Here is a 14,135-nt window from a genome sequence, read left to right on the forward strand (position 1 = left end):
CACACGTGAAAGGTACCGAACACCCATTTAATGCAGGAATCAGATACAAGCAGGGAAAGCTGTCACTTGCGGGTCGTGATCAGTCAAGGGCACCAAGCAAAGAGTGCCAGGGTGCTGGTGGAAGAGCCCAGAGGTAGCAAGGCAGGAATCATTTCACGTCAGGGCTGCCAGCGTCGTCCCTGTTCGGTTCGGGAGTCCCAGACTATCCGTCAGCACGGTCCTGTCGTCACAGCTCCCAGACGCACAACAAACTTACCATTCATAAATGTATACAGGATACTTAAGGCACACGAGTCACCTCGCTGTTCAGAGTCCTTGCTCTGCCAGGATTCAGCCCACGTTCTGCCGCTGGCTGAGTGACCATCCAGCTCCGTGGTGGCTGGGGGATCTTCATGTCATAGCTCTAGAGGGGGTCACTGGCTGCTCTCCATGGCAGAAGCAGAAAAGAAGTCCTCTGGCAGCTGTCCTAGGAGCCCATCCAGGTCGTCTGCACAGACAGAAGAAGAGGGGCTCAAGTCCATTTCTTCCTCCACTTCTTAAAGTTTCCCATTTCATCCCCAGGGGCATCCAGTCCCTGTCACTGGGGGATTAACCCTTTCACCCCAGGAGTTACACTTCCCAATGTATGGGCCCACTTCTATGAAAGATTAAACACATATGGGAAAGGGAAAAATAAAAGATGACATTAGGGGAAAGAGCCATCGCGTCTTCCACTTTCTCCTGGGATTTCCTACAGATGGCAGCCATGGCCCTCGTGTGATGGCACCAGTGGAAGGCGTCTGGCCTCGTTGGTGGGTGGGCCAGATTCGAGTGCCCGGCCCCCGCCACTGGAACCATGTTTTCAGGAGAGCTCAGCTTCCACCACAAGCGGAGCTCTTTGGGGAACCTGGCCCATAACATCTGCAGCAAAATCTGCCTTACCCATGTCACAGGCTTCAGCCCCCAGGGGCTCCTCTTGGGAAGGTCTGTTTGAGCCCGATGTGCCGTCTCCATGCCTCCCTAGGCATGGCAATAACCCTCCAAGTGATGGGTTTGTACGCCAGCTGCTGTTTCCATCCCTCCTGGAACTCCCTGTGCTCCTGGGGTTGGAAGCCCCCCCGGAGAGATTTTCTGGGGAGTCCTGCTGGAATTCAGCCGGGCTATGGACCTACAAAAAGCCAGACACAAGTGAGATGCTCTGGGCTTTCCCTTTGTTAGCTCTCAGTGTCAGACCCTCATTTCCTGAGGTCTCCCATGTCAGTACATATTCCCCTGCGGAATCTCCTTAGTTCACCAGCTACCTTCCAAATACGCCCCTGCAAGGACCGGACATTGGTTCCTTCCGAGTCCAACACACACAGGAGATGCCCCCACCTGCCATCTAGCACAGCTCTCTGCTCTGCGTTGAATCGTACCTCTGAGGACACTGGTACTGTCCCGTCTCCCATCTCCCCATGCTCCTGCGACGGCTGCAGGGGGCTCCTGTCCCCGGACTCTGGCAGGTAAATCTTCACCAGGTTGTTGGGGGTCACGTTGAGGTAGTGATTGCGGTGGGACGGGGAGAACACCCCCACCTGCAACCAGAGGGAAAGGCTATTCGCCTGGACCCAGAGTTCTCTGGCCTCTGCCTGTTCCCAGCAGCGCTCCCCACGAGAGGGAATGGGCAGATGCCATTGGAAGAAGAATCAGCACCTCCATCGTGCTTCGCAGTCTTCACCAGCCTCTGACAGATGATTGGCAGTGCTGGAGACCAATGGCCCAAATCCTAAACTGGGGCAGCGTGGGATAGATTAATAGGCTTCCCCACCCTCTTGGGGCAGCCAGGTGAGTTCAGACTCTATGGCCCGTTCAGTCACTGGCCTCTGAGGACAGCCAGCTACCTGGGAGAGGGGGACGGGGACGGGGACACAATCTGTGCCAACTGGTCATTGCCTACAGAAGGATTTTATTTGAGGATGAACGAGCTCTCCCTTCTTATCCCATTCATCTCAGAGAATGGAAGCAGTAAGAGACATCTGGAGCTGGATGCAAATCAATGACTAGTGGCAGATGAATCTGCATGCCCCTTATTAAATCCACACACCCCAGAACTGGAGCCCTAAAAGCATCCCTGTTGCCATTGGGATCTACCTCCAGGAACAAAACATACCCACCTAAGAGTCCTTCAGTACAAAACCCTGGCCCTACTCTCCTTTGCCTCAGGTACCTGCTTTAAGAGAAGCACTGAACCGGCCTTCAGGTCACTCGGTCTCTCCTCCAGCAGCAGGCGGTGCACTGTCCCCTGCATCTCTCCTGCAGGCAGGACAGAGAGAACTCGTCAGCAACATGGGGCAGGTACAGTCAGACCAAAGCCAAGCAGGCTGCCACAGTGCTTTGAGCCATTATGCATGGGGCAAATCTGCCTGCGAGGACATAGCCAAGAGGGAGTGCTGACAAGCCACCTGGGACGGGGAGGGAATCAGGACAAGGGGGCAAGCTGGAGTGTTACTTATTCAATGCGCCTCATCTTGCCATTTCCATCCCAGCTTCCTGGCTCTTACAAAGGAGGAGCCCACTTGAGGACACACTGCCAGGATCAATCCTGTACTGGCCCCTGGGAGATGGGACCTAGCTGATCACGTCCATCTCCGATGAGCGAATCCTCCTCCAGGCAGCGTGGAGAGGCCTGTGAGAGTTCACAGCTAACAGGAGGCCAGAGTTAGAGAGTGGATGGCTCACTGGAACAACGGGGAGCAGCAAGTCCCATGCTTGAGGGGCAGCAGCCGATTGCTGCAGGAGTCGGAAAGGACGCAAACCCACCTACATACAGAACGACACAATCCTATCTGTGTGTGTTCTGCACCACACAGGCCACGGCTAGAGGCAGGCTACAGAGCTGATGGGCCATTGACCAGGAGAACAGGATGTGCCTCATCTGCATGGTTCAGAAGAGCAGGTGAAACCCAGGGCGACGGTGGCAGAACAGACCGAGGGAGACCCCGAGGAAAGCCAACGGGCAGGCACGAGATATCTTTTTGGATGGGAAACTAGACCTTTGTACGAGGAGGACAGCCAGCTATTAGCTGTTGGTTATAGTTCCTTTGCTGGTCCACAGCCCTGCTCACCTGCCCCAGCGACCCTCACCCCGAAGGGTTCACCTCCGTCCTTACCAGTAGGATCCTTGAACACGGCGCCGGCGTCCACGCTGGTGCGGGTCAGTGACTTGATCACCACCGCCATGCTGGGGACCTTGTTCTTCGGGAGCTGCTTCAGCGCTGCCTGCAGAGGCCAGAGAGAGAGAGAGAACCGCTGCCTACGGCAACTCACTAAAGCAGAAGAAGAGTCACCTTGCGCTGAAAGTCCTGAACTGGGAATTCAGGAGATCAGGGTCCAATTCCAGCGTCTGCCACAGACCCCCCAACGTGGACTTGGGCAAGTTGCTTCCCTTCTCTGTACCCAAATCCCGCTGCTATGACACAGGAAGAGCTTCGGGGCAGGGGCTCTCTCACTATTTGCATGGTTGGCACCCAGCACAGTGGAATCCTAATCCCCACGGGCGCTGGTAGGCGCCACGAACACCGATTAGTGCAATAAATCTTCAGGGACACGGGGAATTCAGGGCTCCAGGCACGATGCTCCACTCCTGTGTTAAGTGTTCTGCCAAAAGGGTGGGCTAGGATCATGGCATCCACCCTGGGGCCCTCCTGGGCAACTGTGCTAAGAACATCGCTGCTGTTTGATCATGCAGCCTGGGTTCCAAGAGCCCCCCCCAACAGAAGTGTCCGAACCACACTCGTCGCTAAAAGGAGGACACAGTCCACAGCTCTGATGTCAGCCAGGAGTGCTCCGAGGGGCTTCTCTCCCTTCCCTGCTGCTCCTCAGCCTGGGTGGCACAAAGGGAGCAGAACGGGGCAGAGAATCTGCCACATAAGTATTGATTCCAACAGGACAAGGTGGCCCGCAGGCCAAGAAGAGTGGACACTCCTGGATCAAAGCTTAGCAGCAGCCTTCAACTTCTGTGCGCCATTCTGCACTTCCCCCAGAGTGTATGTGTACCAGTGGATGGGAGGGTAAGGTTAATATCGTCTGGTGCATGTGGCCTTTTATAAGCCAGTGTATTTGCAACGTGGCTAGCAGGTGTCTATTTGAATAATAAAGAGACTTCAATGCTCACTTCAATCGGGCTACTTTGATCCTCCAATTAATTTGATCTGGGACTAAATTATTTTCACTAGCCCCTCTCCTCTCACACGACTTCCACCTCTTAACCCCCACAGCTGTAGAGCAGGTAGAAGTGAATAATTCAGTCATTGTCTCTAGACACTTCTCACTGCAAACAAATGGGCCAAAAGTTCTGAAGGAGGCAGCAGCATACTGGTATGAGGGCCCACGTACAAGTGCTCCTGCCGGATACACAACAGGGGTGGCCAGCCTGGGGCTCCGGAGCCACACGCGGCTCTTCAGAAGTTACTACGGGCGGCTCCTTGTACAGGCCCTGACTCCGGGGCTGGAGCTACACGCTCCAAATTTTCCCAATGTGCCGGGGGGTGCTCACTGCTCAACCCCAGCTCTGCCACAGGTCCTGCCCCCACTCTACCCCTTCCCTCCTCCTGCCGTGCCCTCACTTCTCCCCCTTCAGAGCCTCCTGCATGCCACGAAACAGCTGATCGGGACTTGCGGGGAGGTGCCAGTGGGCAAGAGGCACTGGGAGCGGGTGGGGGGGGGGGGGGAAGAGAGAAGAGCTAATGGGGGGCTGTTGACTTATTACTGTGGCTCTTTGGCAATGAACATTGGTAAATTCTGGTTCCTTAAGAATCATAGAATATCAGGGTTGGAATGGACTTCAGGAGGTCATCTAGTCCAACCCCTTTCTCAAAGCAGGGCCAAGCCCCAATTTCTGCCCCAAATCCCTAAATGGCCCCCTCAAGGATTGAACTGACAACCCTGGCTTTAGCAGGCCAAAGCTCAAACCACTGAGTTATCCTTCTCTGGATCAGGCTGGCTACCCCGGATATACAAGATCAAATTGCTTATTTCAATGAAAGCATTAGCAATGAACATGGGCAAAGTCAGAGGGAAGCCCAAAATCCTGTCACAGGCACTTGTGGTTAGCCAGGTGGAACACTGGGATGAGACTCAACTATCCACAGGTGCTGAGTTCTGGATGATCATTCACTAGATAGAAGCACCTGTGCCTATTTCAATGTGGTCAATCAAGTATAATCACCTGGTTATAGCAGACATCTGAGTGTATTAGGCACCACACCAGCGTATGTCTGCATGAGGATTGACTACTGTTTGTAAACTGCTCTGAAGATAAAAATGCCATGAGGGGCTGCCCATATAAAAAAGTATTTTGTGCATGAGCCTTTAACAACCATTTTTAAGACACTAGTTTGTGCAGGGAGATGATAATTCCCATGGGTCACTGCATCTTAGTCCTGGGACAACGGGATAGTGTTTTATCCTGGGATCCCATGCCCTGCAGATGACAGGTCCTAGCTCCCTGGGACAGCAACAGGGACACTACCGTGGCTGTGAAAATGGGGCTATTGAACATGCCTTTAACTGAACGACGGCTAAACTGAAGCCAGATTAGCTTTGCGCTCCCGTGGTCAAGGCGTGCGGGCCAGCAGGGTTCTCAACTCAAGCTGCATAGCTGTTTCACAGAACAGCACCAGCAGTTACTAGTGTCCTGGTGACACCTTGGAAACTGCCAGCTAACTGCTGCTTCAGACAAGTTAGATCAGGCACATCTGCCCTACGCAGAGGAGGCTGTTGCAGGCCTCCGTGAAGGTAGCAGATGCTGGACCCAGTTCTGTCTCGTTGGATCTGCACAGCACGGCAGGGGAAGCCGAAACTATCCGGTGGTTAGAGAGCCTGGGCAAAAGCCCGGGGGAGATGCCAGTGCAGATTGAACTTGTCTTTCCAGGAAGCACCCAGCACCGGCCCCTCCTTACCTTCCTCAGCACCATGGCCACGCTGTATGTCCTGAGGAAACAGGAGGGGTCTCTCTCATCCAACCGCAGCTCGGTTTTCATGGCAATCCAGGGGCCTTTTCCAAAGTCCTCCTCGATTGGCTGCTGGGAACTCGGCACTTCCTGGAGTCACAGGATGGATATGGTCACTATGTTCAGAATCAACCTAGAGTTAATCTTGTACTAGCATCTCTTTGGCTAGGCAGAGACAAAGCTTTTGCTCCAAGTAGAGCATTAGGGGAACGAGAGCTGACCCTCCCACCAAATTGATGCTACTCACGAGCACTATTTTGGCACGATCCTACTTTTTGATTTGGGTCAGGTTCCCAGATCTAGGCTTGGAAGGATTAGATGGTTATTGATAAATGTCGATTTCACCGAACATACACACAAGCCAACAAATTCTCCCCCCCCCCCCCCCAATCAATAAATATAGAGACAGGCAAAGAGAGAGGAATGCCACTTGAGAACTACTCAGAACCCTGGGATTTCGCCTTTTGAATCAGGCTGGTTACAAATGGACTAGCAAATGAACAGATCTGATTGGCTGATGTAAGGAGATTTCCTTTGTATTTTTGACATGGGATGTTGATAACGTGTGTTAACGGCTTGTAACGCTTTAACTTTTTGAATCTCAAGGTCTAGTGTCATTAAATGACTTTGAATCCCCTCCCCAGAATTTCCCACAACTTTGAAAATTTAAATAGATAAAAATCTAAAAAATGCTTAAAAATAAACATTGCTATTTTCAGTCACATTTAAAAAAAAAAAGAGAGAGAGAGAGAGAGAGAGAGAGCGCGCAAATTTTGCCAACCCTACCCGTATCGGGCATCTGGTCTACCCTTAAATTAGGCTGACATACCTAAATTAGTCAAGGGTGTGAAAAATCCAGGTATGCTGAACCTAACCCTGACATAGATGCAGCTATATTGATAAAGGGGGCTTTCGTTGACCTAGTGCCCATCATCCAGGGAGGTGGCGTTCCTGCACTGATGGAGAAAACTGAAACCCCTTCCGTCGGTGTAAGGCTGCATCTGAGCTACAGGATTATGCCAGCCTAGCTATGGGGCGTAGCTATGCTGCTGTAGTCTCTGTAGTGTAGACATACCAAGAAAGACATTAGCAGCAAACCCAGTTTGCTGGCCCAACATGGCTCAAATGGTTCAATAAGCCCCACCAGGCTCATGGTTTTATTTACAGTCATTGCAGTTGAGCCTAGACACCAGCCAGCACAGTTGCTGGTGGGGGTTGGAACTGGACAAAGCACTGGACACTTCCTATGGGAACAATGAATCCTGTACCCTGCCAGGGGACAGGTGAGATGACCCATTAGTCTGTATTTTCCAATTCATTTCTAGGCTGTTTAATGGAGATGGCGCAGGCCAGAGATTCCCTACTCCAACTCCACCCCTAAACTGTGAGAAAAGTTCTAATCCAGGTCTAAGCTATTTCGTCTGACATTTCAGGTCCGTCTATCACTCTGGAAAGAGGCCTGGGGTGAATGGACAATGCTCTGCCCCAAGGAGAAAACAAGTGGTCCATTAGCCTCCAGCTGTAGCAAAATGCCCTTGTCACAGGGAAGATTAGCATGTCTGCTCTGAGAAGTTCCTAGCAGAACATCTGACTGCAGCAGCCGAGGAGTGCAGATCACCAAAGCCACAATGCCAAGGAACCAGTACCTGTGGACTATTTGCTGCCCAGATCCATGGACTGTTCTGAAGCTTTTGGGTATCTCTGGCTTTGCTAAGGTGTATTTCAACCAACACCTCACAGGCAAAAGAGTCCCTGATCAGGAGCAGCTTTTGGTACCATGCCTCATGCTGCTGTTGGATGCAGCTAGCACGGAGTAGCGACACACTTTGGGGTGCTGTGCTCAATTTTGATGTGGTTTCTGCTAGAGCTGTGTGGAGTGGGGGACAGGGAAAAAGGGGTATTACCTCTGTCCGTAGCTTCGCCAGTGCTCCATGGGCTGGAGTCTGAGGAGTGGAAATCAGGATTTCCTCCAGATTTTTCCCACCATACTTAGGGGAGAGCAGGAGAGAAAGAGAGAAGCATCTGTTACTTCCTAATCCAGCTAAGGAGCTGTACTTGTGATGTGCTCAGGACACACTCAGAGGCAATTAACACATTTTACATCTCTCATAGCAAGTCTCTGGGGCCTCAAAAACAATCCTTCAAAACATAAAGAGGTTCTGCTACAAATCTTATTTAAAGAATGACAGTTAAGGCTGGACTGGGGTCTCTGAAACTGGGGTCAAGGGAGAGGCTGTGAGCCTAGAAGTAAATAAAGCTTCCTTCCTCCACCAGTTGAGAAAGCAGCTCCAGCACCCAGCACACACACTGGGGACAGTTCTGCTGAATAAGGTGGTGCCATTTTTTTTTTTTAAAAACACACACACACACACTTTCCTGATGACCACCACATGTCCAATCCCAAACAAGCACAGCTCTGGGTGCAGATCCAAACAGCCCGCTCCTGCAGGGGCTGTAACCCAGACATTGCCATCTCATGCTAATGCACCAGATCTGGAAAGTGAAAGTGACACAAGGCTTGAACCTATGAGAGGTCACGCTCAGCAGTGCCTCGCATATCAAATATAAGCAAAAACTCTCTATGCTTCAGTGATGCCGGGGTAAGATACAATCACCCAGCAATCACCTTTTTCACCCCTATTGATCTACTCACAGGTCATATTTACAGCAGTATAACCCCCTTTATACTGACCCTGATTAATCACAGTAAGATAGCGGCCCGCAATGCAGTGTTCCTATCCCCAGTGTTGTCCAGAGGTTTCAACTGCCCCGGAAATATTCTGAATGTCGGGGATTCCTAGGGCATGAATTGTTATATCTAGATACTACCACCCAGATCCTCAAAGGTATTTAGGCAGCTAACACCCACTGAAATTGAGGGAAGTACCTAAATACCTCTCACGATCTGGGCCTACATGGCTATGTAGCTGACTCTCTGATCACCATGAAGATGGGAGGCTGTAGGTAATGCTCCCCATGACCCCACGTGCAGAAGGAAATCTAGGGAAGCAACAGCCATGCCTTGCTTGCTCTGGGGCCAGTGGAGAGTGGGTGCAGCGTGTGGATCACACCTGAAAGGCAACACACTGATTAGTTCAATCCCTTGGTGTCCCTGTTTGAGTGGCCGTTTCCCACTGAGATTTCAGCCATCTCCTCTGCAACGTGTCCTACCTGATGAGGCAGGATCCCTGCAGGTCCTGGGAAGCGGCGAGATTTCACCCGTGAAGGGGTCCAGCCAGAAGCCCTGGGAGTCTTGTTGGCTGCCGTGACCAGCTGTACAAGGTGATTGGTGACCACCGGAGTCTGCAGGCTCCCAGCAGCAGCAGAGCCAGAGGAGGGAGCTCTTGGGGTGGAAGTTGGTGACTCCACACAAGTCATCAAGGACCGTGGTCCTGTGGGGAGCCTAAGAGGTGGCCGCCAACTGCTGCCGGGCCCTCTGGGTGTGGAACAGCCCTGACTGGGCATCTGTGGTGCTGGTGGCCTTGGATTGCCACTCCCCGGGGAGTGGAGGCTTGGAGCCTTTACTGGAGCCACAGAAGGGCTGCTTGCTGCGGTTCCAGGCTGACCCCCAGATGCCTGAAAAGGCCTCAAAGTGTGGCACCTGGGAGCGGAGATGGTGCCACAAGACACGCCTGCAGCTGTGCTGCCTTGTGGGACTGCATTCACCAGGGAGCTAGCCGGAGCTACCAGGCTAGACTGAGAGAAGCAAGAACCTGCCGTGCTCGGCCTCAGCTTCAGCGCAGGATCCGCCTGCTGGAATGGGGACAGATTCTGCATCCTGTCTGCCCCCCTCGAGATGGCTCGAGTCCCCTCGTGCGGCAGAGAGACTGAGCCACCAGGGCTAGGAGTTACCACTGGATCTCCCACCCGAAGCTTTTTGAAGGCTGTCCCTCCATGGCTGCTCTCGTCCCTCCTGCACACCTGAGGGGGCATCCCCTTCGCAGCCACGGCAGGCCCAGGACCTGGCTGCACGCAGGCTGCCAAGAACAGGTCATTTTCAAATTCATCATCACGGGGAGCAAGGGGGGGAGGCTGTCGGCTCACAAACTTAAACCCTGCTGCCGAGCTTAGTGTGCAGTCCCTCGTGCGGTTTGAAGTGCGTAGGGCGGGTGCTGCCAATGTGGGGGCTGCCTTGAGAGCCTTGAAGCCCACAGCTGGAGGCTCCACAGTCTGATTGTTCACCACCGTCCGATGCCTCAAGCCAGGTGTTTTGCTGGAGGGGCAATCAGCCCCAACTCTCAGTTTGGGAAGGTTCTGCGGCCCAAAGACTGGGGACAGCATGCTGGTACTGGGAAGAGCAGGAAGTGGGGACTCGTGAGCGGGTGCCAGGAGAGTGCCTGGGTCTCTGGGACCAGAAGAAAAGGGCCTCAAGCATCTTGAGTTCACAGGGACCAAATCTGAGAACTGGTTCTCCGCATCCTCCACGGCCGACAGAAAATCCTGCAAAAGCAGACAAGGCACCACAAAGATCAAGCTTTCTTTACATGGGATGCGCCAGTGATGCAGTTAACCTGGCCTTTTAACTTAAGAACGCAGTAGAGGTACAAAGGTCCTAAGATCAGAGACCTGCTATTGTCAGCCCTGGACCAGACCGTAAAGCATGGCTGGACATAAGGACCTGACAGCGCAGAGACAATGGCAGTTATCGGGTCCATAGTTTGCAGGCCTTTTCTCTCTTGCTAGATACAAGTACTTTACACCATTTGAGAGCTGGGAGAGACATTTTGTCAGCGTGTCCTTTGATAACTATTGGTGTCAGCAGCAGCCAGAGAGGTTTCTTTTACTTATTTGCCGATCAAGGGTACATCACAGATTCTACACAGCCCCGTACTTCAGCTCAGGGAGGGGAGACAGGTCCCACCTAAACTACGCCTTGCAAGTGAATCCCCCCCGACTTAATTATCGGGGTGGTGTAAATAGGGACTGAGCTGAACTAAGAGAAAAGGAGTATTTGTGGCACCTTAGAGACTAACAAATTTAGGTGCCACAAATACTCCTTTTCTCTTGCGAATACAGACTAATATGGCTGCTACTCTGAAACCTGAGCTGAACTAGGGGGCAAGTATCAGAGGGGTCGCCGTGTTAGTCTGGATCTGTAAAAGCGGCCAGGAGTCCTGTGGCACCTTATAGACTAACAGACGTATTGGAGCATAAGCTTTTGTGGGTGAATACCCACTTCGTCGCATGCGACGAAGGAGGCAAGATTCTCCGGGCCAGGCCCTCAGCTGGTGTAAATGGCTGTCGCTCAGTTGAGGAGCCAGCCCACCAACACCTTAGCAGCCTGCTTCACCAGCAAAGCAAGACTCCTGCTCCGCCCTCGCCTGCCAGTTCTCTCCTGGCCCACGGCAGTTCCCAAGCGTTTCCTCACCTCGTCTTCGAGCTCCCCTTCCACAGCAAACAGCTTCTGCAGCCTGCAAGCCTGGGACAGAGTGAGAGAGACAGCTGCGTTTGCAAGGACGTGCTGCCCCAGATGGCAGCCTCTCTGCCCATTTCTTATGCAACACCGGAATCGCCAGGTTTCTTTGCTTTTACTTTGGGGGTTAAGCCCAAAGGGGCCCGTGGCAGGCCAGAGACAGCTCTATTTTTCGCAAGGCAGGGGCTTGTCTCTTCCCAACCCATGGCTGAAGCAGATGTTCAGGCAAAGGAAAGACGAATGGGACTAGTCAGGCACAGTTAGGCACCATGCAAGATACAGATGTATTACAGCCCTGCCAATGCCACTAGACCTCACCTGCAAGGCTCCCTGAAACAAAGCAGGGCCTTCCCCTTGGGCGGGGGGGCCCCCCGAGGGTAACCAGCTCCTCCCCACCCCCCCCAGGGCTTCCCCCTGGGGCGGGGGTGGGGGGGACGAGGGTAACCGGCCTCCCCCTGGGGCGGGGGTGGGGGGGACGAGGGTAACCAGCTCCCCCCAGGGCCTCCCCCTGGGGCGGGGGGGGAACGAGGGTAACCAGCTCCCCCCAGGGCCTCCCCCTGGGGCGGGGGGGAACGAGGGTAACCAGCTCCCCCCAGGGCCTCCCCCTGGGGCGGGGGGGGAACGAGGGTAACCAGCTCCCCCCAGGGCCTCCCCCTGGGGCGGGGGGGGAACGAGGGTAACCAGCTCCCCCCAGGGCCTCCCCCTGGGGCGGGGGGGGGGAACGAGGGTAACCAGCTCCCCCCAGGGCCTCCCCCTGGGGCGGGGGGGGGGGAACGAGGGTAACCAGCTCCCCCCAGGGCCTCCCCCTGGGGCGGGGGGGGGGACGGGACGAGGGTAACCAGCTCCCCCCAGGGCCTCCCCCTGGGGCGGGGGGGGGACGGGACGAGGGTAACCAGCTCCCCCCAGGGCCTCCCCCTGGGGCGGGGGGCCCCCCCCGACGGTAACCAGCTCCCCCCCACCCCCAGGCGCTCCCATGCCGGGGCGGGGGCCGGGGTGTTTGGCCGCCCTGGCCCCCCCTTGCCCGGGGGGGGCGTTACCATGGCAGCAGCGCAGAGCCCCCCCTCCATGCGCTCCGGCCCGGCGCGGCAGGACGCGGGCTCAGGCGGCGGCGGCACAGCGGGGCGAGGCGCGGGTCCGGTCGGGTCCGGTCCGGGCACAGGGACCCCCGCCGCGCCGGCAGCGCCCCCAGGCCCGGGGCAACCTCCCCTTTAAAGGGCGGGGCCGGGGCGGCCTCTCCGCCCGGCGGGCGCGAGTCACTCCGCCGCCTTAAAGGGGAGGTTCCGGAAGCCGGACCCGCGGCCTCCGACCGCCCGGGCCGGGGCGGGGACAGCGGCCGCCCCGCCCCCATCGCCCGGTCCGTCTGTCGGCCTGTCCAGGCGCCCGTCCTGTCCGCCCCCCTTCTGTCCGTCCCCCCCATCCCCCCACCAGTCCGCCCATCCCCCCGTCCGTCTGTCCCCCCATCTGTCCGTCCCTCCCCTCGTCCGTCTGTCCCCCCATCTGTCCGTCCCTCCCCTCGTCCGTCTGTCCCCCCATCTGTCCACCCCACCCCCACCAGTCTGTCTGTCCCCCCATCTGTCCACCCCACCCCCACCGGTCTGTCTGTCCGTCCATCCCCCCCACCAGTCCATCTGTCCCGCCATCTGTCCCCCCATCTGTCCATCTGTCCACCCCCTCCCACCAGTCAGTCTGTCCACCCACCCATCTACCTGTCCACCCACCCATCTACCTGTCCACCCACCCGTCCGTCCATCCATCTGGCGTGCTGGAACAGTTTGTACAGTGGGGGGTGCTGAGAGCCATTGAACCAAACTGGTTTCAGAGTAGCAGCCGTGTTAGTCTGGATTCGCAAAAAGAACAGGAGGACTTGTGGCACCTTCAGAGACTAACCAATTTATTTGAGCATGAGCTTTCGTGAGCTACAGCCCACTGCATCGGATGCATGCCGTGGAAACTGTCGGTGCCACAAGTACTCCTTTTCTTTGAACCAAACTGTAAACTCTGAATATGATGGAACCCACTTCAAGCCAGGGGGCGCAGCAACCCCCCCCCCCGCCCAGTTCCAGCACCTATGCCCATCTGCCCATCCTCCCATCAGTCGCTCTGGCCATCCACCCCCTCCATGCAGATGTGCATCTGGCCATCCACTTGCATCTGTCTCTGTCCTACCCCCGCCCTCTCCATGCCTATGCGCAGCTGTCCATCCCCCAGCTTGTCTATGTGCGTCTCTGCATCCCCCGGCCTGTCCACCCCACCCCCCACCAGTCTGTCTGTCCGTCCATCCCCCCCAGTCTGTCTGTCCCCCCATCTGTCTGTCTGTGCGTCTGTCCCTCCACCTCCTCATCCATCTGCCCATCTACTCATCCCTCTGTCCTGTTAGCAAACCAGAGGGCCGCTTGTGAAGTTCTACAGTGCAGCCCAAGAGCTGCTGCCTTATAATTATAGGGGGTCAGCAGCTCTGCTCTGCTTGAAGCTGGTCTCAGCCTTCTGATTTTCCCCCAAGTGCTCTAACATCCACCTGCATCCCAGCGTCTCCGTTGTGACGCTGCTGGCCTCCAGACTTACAAAAGAGCTCGGCGTCCGCCGAGCAGGGAATATCCAGCCACTTATTTTAGTGCCTCACGGGGGGCTGAGCACTCTGGAACATCTGGCCTGGTTGGCAGGGGGGCTGGAAAAGCACCAACTCTACCCTGGAGCCTGGGTCTCTGTCGGCGAGTGGAGCCCCCACGCCCCAGCACCTGGGGAATTTTCCTTGG

General features: G+C 55.4%; 1 protein-coding gene across 2 annotated transcripts; it reads right to left on the reverse strand.

Annotated features, from left to right (window-relative positions):
* Positions 1 to 13: 13 nt before the first annotated feature.
* Positions 14 to 12,634, reverse strand: HROB (homologous recombination factor with OB-fold). 2 transcript variants are annotated; one of them, XM_048830235.2, is made up of 10 exons: positions 12,420 to 12,632; positions 11,338 to 11,388; positions 9,141 to 10,409; positions 7,874 to 7,957; positions 5,919 to 6,059; positions 3,129 to 3,237; positions 2,186 to 2,271; positions 1,395 to 1,553; positions 922 to 1,147; positions 14 to 487 (listed from the first exon to the last, which is right to left on the reverse strand). In XM_048830235.2, exons 1-10 carry the CDS (start codon positions 12,447 to 12,449, stop codon positions 414 to 416), a joined length of 2,229 nt encoding a protein of 742 aa, XP_048686192.2. In that variant the 5' UTR covers positions 12,450 to 12,632; the 3' UTR covers positions 14 to 413. The 2 variants fall into 2 exon arrangements, with proteins under 2 accessions (XP_048686192.2, XP_048686193.2); XM_048830236.2 differs by lacking the exon at positions 922 to 1,147 and having other exon boundaries at positions 12,420 to 12,634.
* Between the last annotated feature and the right edge of the window lie 1,501 nt (positions 12,635 to 14,135).

This window comes from Caretta caretta, chromosome 27 (assembly GCF_965140235.1).
Source record: "Caretta caretta isolate rCarCar2 chromosome 27, rCarCar1.hap1, whole genome shotgun sequence".
NCBI lineage: Eukaryota > Metazoa > Chordata > Testudines > Cheloniidae > Caretta > Caretta caretta.

Coding starts and splice junctions, on each gene's coding strand:
- HROB (XM_048830235.2), bottom strand. CDS start 12,449: ATGGAGGGGGGGCTCTGCGCTGCTGCCATG. Junction 11,389..12,419: donor GGCTCTGCGCTGCTGCCATG/GTAACGCCCCCC, acceptor ACTCTGTCCCAG/GCTTGCAGGCTGCAGAAGCT. Junction 6,060..7,873: donor TGGCGAAGCTACGGACAGAG/GTAATACCCCTT, acceptor CTGTGACTCCAG/GAAGTGCCGAGTTCCCAGCA.